Below are 10,472 nucleotides of genomic sequence, written 5' to 3'. Positions count from 1 at the left end.
TTATTTCACTCGTCCCCATGTAAAAAGGGAATTTTCTAACGGCCTGTTGCACTTTTGCCAACGGTATTAGGGTCTAATTGGTCTATACAATCTGTAAATCAAAATCATGTACATACGGTTTTACATACTTTATTTTTCTGATAAACTTTTAGTTTACTAAAGTTTACACTTTGTTTTCTTTGCTAACAAGGGAAACCATTGTTTATATATAGGCTATACATATATAAAAAGCCTTGTAATTGAGCTATGTTATCTTATGTTATTAGTTATGATAATTTAGTGATGATTTTAAACTTAGAATTAGGGTTATGTAAATCATATTTTCTCTGTATACTAGACATGAAGAATGGGTATTTTAATTTAAATTTATAAATAGCATCCATATTTTGATTGTTTTTATTGAAAAGATTTATTTCATATACATACACGTAAGTCATATTGAAGTCAGTCGACATTGACTTTTAGTAAACACATTTTTTGACTAATTATACCCAAGCTGCCCCTGTAAATTAATTGGATATTTTAATCTGAACTTTGTGTACCTGAACCTAAATGTGTCATAGTGCCTAATGACATGTTAAAATGGTGTTGAAGATGAAATGACAAAATGGTGTTGTTTATCATGTCATAAGAAAAATGTTAAATATGACGTGATAAAATGGTGTTGAATATAACACAACAAACTGTTGTTTATATGACTATATGGTGTTGAATAATACATGACAAAATGGTGTTGAATATGACATAACAGTGTTGTATATTACATGACAAAATGATATAGTATATGAAAGCAAAGTGTTGAATATGACATTGCAAAATGGGTCATGGGGTTGAATAAGATAAAGTGACATGTCTAAAATTTGTTAAATGACAAGTATATTTGAATAATAAGGCATGACAGGTTTAAAAATTGATGTTGCATGACAAGTTGTTCTACATGACATAATAACATTTAACTTTTGTGGGTTAAACTAATGTATGTTTTGGACCAGTGCTTCTTTACATTGTTATATTTTAACATGCCTTATGTTGGGACATTAAAACATCCACTATATTCAGTGTTTTAAGTTTGTTGATGTAAATGTGAGGTTGGAGGATTTATTAATATATACAATTTTTTTTATATTTAAGCAGCATTAGATGTATATATCCAGTACTAATATATCTAACACACATTGTATTTCACACACCAAGTCAATTATTTGGTTGTAAAAACATCAAAAATTAAATCACCTCAACTCTTCAGTCAATAAAACAACAAAAGACCATTACATTCTTATTCACTTTTATTCCTATTAAACATCTGCCAACATGTATGAGTAATATTTCTACAAGCCTATACACTTGGAATGTAAGCCAATTCCTAAATTTCAGAATCTACTACATTAATTAAATATATTCACCATATAAAAAAGAAGGAAATTTGTTTTTGTTTCAGTACATCCAGGTTTCTTCATGAGGAAATTAAACAGTAATAGTAATGGAAATAAAAATTGAAAAACTTTGCTCTTTACAATATTTTCCATTGAAACATTTTTTCCCCAAAAATAAAATAAAAATACAACTCACTTCGCTCTTTTTTAAAATTAAACAAACACGACAACAAATCCAGTCATAGAATATATTGTCTGCTTAAATAAAATTACACTTTAAACTAGGCTCCAATGATTTGGCTATACAAACTTTCATGACAAAAAAAAATTGTGATAAATAAATAAAACAAGAATAATGATATACAAAATAATATTATAGGTATTTATACAAAGCTCGTTTTGATTAACTAATTGAGAATTTTAAAATTAACTGTTGACATAGTAATTTGATGTTTTAAAAAAATGTAATCAATGAAATGTTATCACATAAATATGCAGAACACAAACAAATGGTGCTATGAATAAATTATTGCAACTTCGACAGAAGCTACAATCTACCAATAGTGTGCTGATGGCCACCAACAGACCTATCAGCTGTTGCAAGAATTATTGCACGTCGAAAACTTCTACACACCAAACTACACAGCTAAACTAACACATAGGACACTGTGCAAACACAGTAAAATAATGACAAAATTTTTGTGTAGCACTATTCCATGTAGTCTTTCCACACATAAAAAAAAACGGGAATGTGTTAAATTCAACACAATGTTTTAACCGCTAGTTTACAGTAAATCTACTTTGTATTCTGGCATTTGCTATCACTGTGTAACACTTAAATACTCTTTAAAATGGTAATGGTTGTGCTATGCTTCAAAAGAAAATTAAAATAGTGGGTAATTAGTGTAGACCCAATAAAAATGCAATCCATATTAACTTATTATAATGCAGTAACTAAGTAAACCAGAATTGAGTAAGTGACAAACTTACACCGAGCATCTAAAACTGAGTACTTTGATTCAATTTGAGATAACTAACAAATGGTATAGTATAAACAAAAAAGAATAAATTTGTTCTAGATAGAATAAACTTTTTACAGTGACATCAATAAATAAAAAGATTGATTAGATATGCTGTAGACCAGTGACTGCAAGTTAATTGAGCATGGAATGTCTGTCGTAAATGTTCCTGCGCTGTTCCTGGACAGTTCCCTTCCACTTCTTCTGTTCCTTCTGCACAATGTTGAGCAATGAGCGCTGCCTGGCAGCCATGTCTGCTGATATTGTAGGAGTTGTGGCCCCTTCTGGTCTGGTGCCTGATAGGTCTTCCTGCAAATACAAGACAAAAAAACCTTCAATGGTGCCAAATGGATTGGACAAACTCACAGCTAAATTGATCATTGATCACAATGGTATTGTTCTTTATCTTTGGTGTAGTATTAAAATTTCCAACATAACTGAATCAGACATTTTGAATAAAAACATCTGAGATAAATCATACTAAGATATTTCTATTGAACAATGGGCTATGTATAAATATCAAGCTGTTCAAATGGTGCTACCATTCAAATGTACATAGGTTGATTTTAGCAGAATACTAACAACAAAGATGGACTTAGCAATCAATATTTTAATACATTGTTATTTATCTTAATAGTTAAGTTTTAAAAATGATATAAGCATTGTAAATGATTTGTGTTAGGATCAGTTTATGTAATGAATGGTGTGAGAAATGTAAGTCTGCTTGTAAAGCTACATGCAGACAACTACTAGTCTATAGCTTGTCAGGCTAACTCATGCATCCAGCCATCACTGATCTATCCTAACTCATGCATCCAGCCACCAGTGATTTATCTTAACTGAGTGTGCAGTCAGTGAAAGTATTACAGCATGCAAGAGAGGTCAAAACATTCTGATTACTAAAGAATTAACTGATTTCAAAATATCAGATTAAATTAACAACTGAATTAGTAAAGGAGATAAAATATTTTAGTAATATAAACATATTTTAAAATGTTTGAGTAATACATTTTGTAATGAATATAAGATATAAAGTGTGTATTTATATAAGTAAGACAATTTTTAAAAATAATTCCTGATATTTCTCTTTTACCATCAACTGATTTCTTAAAATTGAAATTTGCCAGATATAAACTTTGATTAGGGACTATCTGCAGAAAATTATAGGACTGTTACAATATCCGGTCTCTAATATGGCCAAACGTGAGGTGAAATACAACACAGCACAGCCAACAGGGTAGTGAAGATAACATTTTCTTTATCAATATAAGCACAAAATCATTATGTGATCAATCAAGAGGTGTGACTAATACCCTTAACTTTATTCAACGGTTTCAAAACTTTGTCACTGCGTATTTCATGAAAACTGCCCAAAAATACCTCACTGCTGTTTCTCATTAAATATTTACATTTTACTTGCATGCTTATAGCTATTCATATAAGCTTAATAATTGTTGGTCTAAGCTTCAAAGGAGCAGGCCACATATGGTAGTATAATTTTAAAAAGACAAAACTTCCGACATTGGGATGAGGAGGATTGGATAGCAAATACATTATGAACACCATTTTAAACTGCCTCCAGAAACAAAGTGTGCTTTTCATGACATTGGTGTTTTATTGTTTATACCTCCTTAATTATATAGACTCTATATTTTGGTAAATCTTTATACAAAATCCCTATCAATAGCCTGTGTCTCCCCCACAGATGAAATGCATTAAACAGTTTTTCTTAAAGTAAGATGCTATAAGATACAGCAAAAGATTTCATAAGTTGATTCTTTAATGATGTAAGTAGGTTCATAGAAATAAAAACATGTTGACATGTAGGCCAAACTTATGCAGCACAACGGGAAACATAAGACACTGAGAAATTTGTGTTTGGCTTCAAGGTGGTGGGTGTGATCACCAAGTACTACATCTCCATCTTCCCATGTTAAATTTGACATACAACATGCAAGTGCTGTTTATACAGGTGTCAACGATCTATCGCCTACAGCAATTGAAAATGTTAGCAAGTTAAGCAATTTTTTTTTATTATTTAAGAAGGGAAAAAAAATCCAAACAAAACCTGAATCGCAGCCTCTGTCGACTGAAAATAAACAGTTAGACAACAGGTTTCTTAAGGGGGAAAAAGTCTAGTTTAAATGTACATGAACTCACAATAACATGACTAAACAATGATAACTGAACTCTAAAGATAAACAATGAGAACAAATGATAAAGTGCTTTCTAAATCGTGTACAAGAATATATGAGACTGGTCTCATTAAAAAAAAAATGCTCACTTAATTAAATTCAGTGAATTTTAAAATTTAAAATGAAATTTAAAAAATGCTTAGTCCTGAAACAGATTGAAATCATAAAGAAAATTCCAACAACAAAACAAAAACACAGTCAAAGCAACAAATAGGCTACTCCATGCATTACCATAAATAATTGTTTCTTCTAACTAAAAAAAAATACTGAACTGCTTTTGTTTCTAATACAACAAGTAAAAAAAAAGTGTTAAATTTTAAATTTGCTAAATCTGTTTCTGTTATTGGCGGCTTTTCTGAACCTAATTTGAAATTATTACTACATTATCATAAAAAGTAAACCAACCCCAAACTGATTATTTTAATCTTAAACCAAAAATTAACTTAGAAAGTTTAACAGAAAAATGCACAAATGTAAAAAAAAACCAGTTACGAGCAATACTAAAAAAATGTTAATGTTGACCTACTTGTCTAATGTTATAGAAATTTTAATGTCAAGCTAATGTATCTATTAAAAAATCAAACTACTTCAACATTAGCTACACACTTGAAGTAAAAGGAGTGAAAAATTCTCATGTTCAAAATCAACTGCTGTAATTTCTTTTTTTAAATTTTGCATGACCAGTGATAAAAATGTTAGTTGCATGTACTGTAAAAAAACTAATTTTATATCTAAAAAACTGATCTGGCATAAGCTGATTATTTATTTATTACATGCTAATCTAGAATAATTGTTACACTGTTTAGATATTACTGTGTGCTAACAAATCATAAGTCCACGAATGAGCTAAAATAACGAGCGAGCCCCAGTTAATCCCGTAAATAAGATATGTAAAAAAGCCGCCGTGAGCCCACAGCCAAATGGTTACCATATTCACCTCCTCGTTGGTGTGTTGCTGGTAGTTTGGCCGTCTCTGGATGATTGGGTCCAGGCACATGAGGAACAGCATGTAGACAAACAGCAGGGAGATCACACAGATTATGAAGATCACTACTACCTGGAAGATCAAACAACAATCCATTCACAAGTTGGCAGGATCATTCTTTCTAAGTTATCTTCAATAATACTATAAAAACTAACAAATCTTTCTTTGAAAAGTAAACAAAAACATTTTAAAATTTGGTTTTAATGTATCTTAATAATTATACATAAAATTAATTTTTAAAAGATTTTAATGACTTAATTTATTTATATAAAATTCTAAATGAAGAAACTTTTTAAAAAATGAAAACAAAATGAATACTATGATTATAAAATGTCAACATATCAAAACATAAAATACCATAAAATGTTGAAAAACTAGTGAGTAAAGTGCAAATTTGAATTCAATAATGTTACCCTAATAGGTGTGAAGAAACTGGCTAGATATGGAAGCATTGACTAACATTACTCTAATAATCATGACAGACAATCCCTTGACGGAGAGATGATTGAATGTTACCTTAATGGTTGTTGTGTTTCTGGTTTCTGTTCTACACAAACACCTTGAGCAGAGCATGCCGGGGGATATAGGCCTCACAACATGTTCACAGTCGCTGAAATAAAAATAAATGGATTAACAAATTACTTTAAACCCTAAGAAAATTGTGTGCCAGATTTAAACTTCAAGTAACATGAGCTATGTGTGGTAGTAGCTGGTTTGATTAGAAATCTTACAACATTCAAATCTTAAAATATGATATGTATTAAAGGATATTTTATTATTAAAGAAAAGGTTGATGTTTTTTATGTACCAGAGTTCACTTCTTGTGGTGTTTGTGAAAACTGCTCGCTTCTTCTGACCAGCATCATAGGTCTTGTCACACACACACTTACATCTAGTGTCCTCAAAGCTGGCAGCCTGAAAAATAGTTAAAATACAATCATTCAAACTAGATAATTCACACTCTACTTCGTTCCCAAAGTAGGCCTATAGGTTTAAAATATCATATATAGTAGCGAGGCTCACTAACTCGAAAGCGTCCTTGGTTGCTAACCAGAACATGGCTACCACACCTTGGCCTACGATTGGGCAATTTTTTCAGCTTTGTTCGAGAGACCACCTTAACATTAACATTAAAAATAATTATCACGCGAAAAATGGCGTTTTTTTTTTGCGTATTTTAAGCTATCTGAAGATGACAAAGCTATTTTTGCCAGAAAAAAAAATTAAAATTTGCTTCCGACAATGTAGGTCAAATGTAAACATGGGTATAGTTTGAGTTGTTTAAAAACTTTAAATAATGGTCTGTTAGGTGTCCAAATGGCACTGTACGGTAGGCTATTATTAGACTGATCGTTTAGTGAAAAAATATTGTAATTATTTTATAACCATTTTAAGAAATCGGCGCCCAAAAAAGGTCACTGAAAGCACATAATTTTTAATTGTGACGTCATCGCTATTGTGATGGATGCTGTACGGAAGTATGCGCAATAGACGCTAAAAGGGTTGTATATTATTTCAAATGGGCTCACAATTTGGCCTTGATTTCCTGCGTAATTAGGCTAATTGAGAATCATTAGTGATCTTTTACCTGGCCATGTGATGATAGGTATCTTACAAGGCTATAAAAGCCCGCGAAACACATCGATCTACCCTTCAGATTGGTATTGGTGAGAGTATTTGATGCATACTTATTATAGCAAGGATAACTAACTTGAAAGCGTCTCTGGTTGCTAACAACACAGTAGCGTAGCGAGGGGGGGGGGGGGGGGGCGGGGGGGACACATGTCCCCGGGCGCCGAGCTTAGGGGGCGCCAAAATGGGTTGGAAAAATAAATTGAAAGGTTGAGGGGGGTGCAAATTGAAAGTTTGAGGGGGGTGCAAATCAAAATCTCGAAGGGGGGGGGGGTGCAAATCGAAAGTTTGAGGGGGGGGGGTGCAAATCAAAATCTCGAGGGGGGGTGCTAATCGAAAAGTTTGTCCCCGGGCGCCGGGAAGGGTCGCTACGCCTCTGTAACAACAACATGGCGTCCTACACCGGACGATTAGTTTCGGACATTTTTCTTGTCTGCCCAAGTGACTTTATAGGAATTCGTTTTTAAAATGTTTACCTCGTGAAAAATTGCGGTTTTTTCACAAAATGTAAACAAACTATAGTTGGCAGTGCTAAATATGCCAGAGAAACGCTATAAATTGCTTTGGATAATGAAGACCGAAGCTCAAAAAGTGGTGCCGACAAACATTCGTAGATCTTTTTAAATATTAGCAACTACGATGTAGATCGGAAACCGAAAGTACATCACTATTAGATTTAACAGTCTGTGTAAAAATAAATCGAATATTACATGCGCTAATTTTTTAAAAAATTCTCCAAAACGGTCACCACCAGAAGTAAAAATTCCATAACCCACGTGACCGCTATTGGGCGGCAGACGTTCGCCTAGGTGGCTCTATCGACTCTTTACTACGTTTGTGTTGACAAGCGTTAAGTGAATATTTTCCAATTTTGATTTTTACATTGCTGGACAAATTAATTAAGTATTTCGATCTGAACACGGGAAGATAGGAATTAGTTGGTATTTCTGTAAAAGCCCGTAAACCTGTGATCTCGTGGTGAAACGCGATCTCGAAAAAGTCTAGGTGCTAAATTAATTACTTGATTTTATTATTACTAATTACTACTAGATCGAATTATAGTTAATATTATTTTCATTTGCTTTCATTTTTATATAATTGATTATTATGATTTAGATCCAGAAGGGCTAGGCTAATAAATTATAATAATCATATTAGAGGACAGCCTGCATAAACAAAAAGTTTGCATTCTTAGATCTAGATCTAGTTGACACAGTACAGGGACTTGCGCACACGCTCGCGTGACGAAAGAACGCAAGCGGGCTCGTGACGAATTTGCATAATTTTTCACTCACAAGTGATCAACGTTAATGTGATAGGCGTAGCCTAACAATCTTTAAATAGATCTATCTAGATCTACACACCAGCTCTAGATACAAATTTAAGTATTAAAACTCCACCTGGATCTAGCTTCGGACGGGCGATGTTTCTCTCGTTGACAAAACAACGCGAGCGAGCCGTCACTACGCACAGCCTATGAGTGGCGATGTTTGGAATGCATTTCTCGCTCACATGTGATGAAATTTAATGCAACGACAGTTTTAAAAATAAAAACAGATATTTTATTATGCCTATATACTTTTTTTTTTAATATTTAAAACTCAGCCTAGACAAAGCTTCCATGCTGGATAAGGGAGGAGGGTTAGATTCCGCCGTTAACTCAATCTATGTATTATTATGCATAATTGTCCTAATTAAACATTCCTATTTACACTGATTAATCAAGACTGAATAAAACGTGAAAATGAATACCTTTAAAAAGTTTAGATCTATATATTTTTAAACATTTATACGTGATTATTTTTGGTTCATTCATTTGGCGTGTGCTAAAAATATAGTAAATAGATTACATAACCAAGTTACGAGTATCATTTCGATTTCGTTTTATTGCAGCATACCTCCACTTCCCCCTCCCCACACATGATCCTTACGAACCTCCTAGGTAGTTTTCAGGTCAACTTTAGGAATCAGATCTCAGACTGGTTGTCATGGAAAAATCTTTCACAGCTAAGCTGTATGGCACCAATAATTAAAATCATGTATTTTAGTTCATAATGAGCTAAAATCATCAAATGTAGTGCCTAGTTAGTTAGAAAAATATCTCTAGCTTTTATTGGTATTGGTTAAAAAAATAAAAAATTAAAATTAAGATTTAGTGAGCCTCGCTAATATATAGCCCACATAGAAAAAATAAAATCAGTGGCATAAAAATTGAGGCACCCAAGAATTAGGTATAATAAAGCCACTGTGCAATGAAGGCCTGCATACGACCATTTTAATGTATTATTATATTTTATATTGGAACTGGAAGAGAGAGTTTTGTGAAGTCATTTGGGGAGGGAGGGGTCTGGCTTTTTTTTTTAAGCATGTGATGACTGATGATGGGGGGGGGGATATTATCAGTTTATATTTTATAATTTTTCTATTTCGTCCAGGGGGGGGGGGGGGTCCTAACATCCCAAGTCTGGTCAAGAATTCAGAATAGGAAGTTACCTCGACAAGTGATAGCGAACTGTAAGAAAGCAAAACAAGAAGAACGGATAAACACGTCACAATCCAGAGTGATGCGCTAGCCATTTTCTGTAATTTGAATGTGACACAATATAGATCTAGAGTCTAAGTCTATTTAATGAAGATCAAAACATTTTTTGAGCAACTAGATCTAGTTCTATGAATGTCTAGTAGATCTAGAATCTAGATCTAGATTCTTAATTTACTAAGCTACGTTTTGTTCTGGGATCAGCCTTGTTGATAATAATAATATGATGCCAAATTTTTCTGCATTTTATTTCTATGAAAAATTCCGATTTCTAATATTTGTAAAACATCTGTAAAATGCAGTTCGTTGTTACTTCAGATTAAATTATAAAGCACCATTTTGATAATAGCTAAAAATATAAAAAATACGTTTGATTTAGTTATATTATATTAATAATAAAGATCCAAAAGAAAAGCAAAAATATCTAGATATCTACTATAAGATATAGGCCTTACATTTGGTTTTTAGTTTAGCCACAGGAAGTAGCAACAACCTAAAAATGGTTTTATTCAGCTTAGCTTAAGTCGATTTCCTACTGTCAGAAAAAAAAAGAATAATGCTGAGCGGTCACACGGTGTAGACTAGACGATTAGACGAAATTCATAATATCTTACAATACTGCCTTTGATTTTTAGAATTATTTGCCACTAAGCAAAGTTTGAATAATAGCTTGGCTCCATTGGCTAATATATTTTAGTTCCGTTATAATATAGAAAAGGCTTTTATAAA

General features: G+C 32.5%; 1 protein-coding gene across 4 annotated transcripts; it reads right to left on the bottom strand.

Moving 5' to 3' along the window:
• Positions 1-2,417: 2,417 nt before the first annotated feature.
• Positions 2,418-9,978, bottom strand: LOC131957773 (putative protein 2). Of its 4 annotated transcripts, none has more exons than XM_059322542.1 (6): positions 9,698-9,978; positions 6,381-6,487; positions 6,089-6,182; positions 5,516-5,644; positions 4,461-4,481; positions 2,418-2,701 (listed from the first exon to the last, which is right to left on the bottom strand). In XM_059322542.1, exons 1-6 carry the CDS (start codon positions 9,779-9,781, stop codon positions 2,528-2,530), a joined length of 609 nt encoding a protein of 202 aa, XP_059178525.1. In that variant the 5' UTR covers positions 9,782-9,978; the 3' UTR covers positions 2,418-2,527. The 4 variants fall into 4 exon arrangements, with proteins under 4 accessions (XP_059178525.1, XP_059178526.1, XP_059178527.1 ...); XM_059322543.1 differs by having other exon boundaries at positions 5,525-5,644; XM_059322544.1 differs by lacking the exon at positions 4,461-4,481 and having other exon boundaries at positions 9,698-9,977.
• Between the last annotated feature and the right edge of the window lie 494 nt (positions 9,979-10,472).

The sequence above is a fragment of the Physella acuta genome, unplaced genomic scaffold (genome assembly GCF_028476545.2).
Source record: "Physella acuta isolate Inbredline_101_S28 unplaced genomic scaffold, ASM2847654v3 ptg001264l, whole genome shotgun sequence".
NCBI classification, from domain to species: domain Eukaryota; kingdom Metazoa; phylum Mollusca; class Gastropoda; family Physidae; genus Physella; species Physella acuta.
The sequence above is the reverse complement of the archived record's forward strand: the minus strand, read 5'-3'. Positions and strand labels throughout refer to the sequence as shown.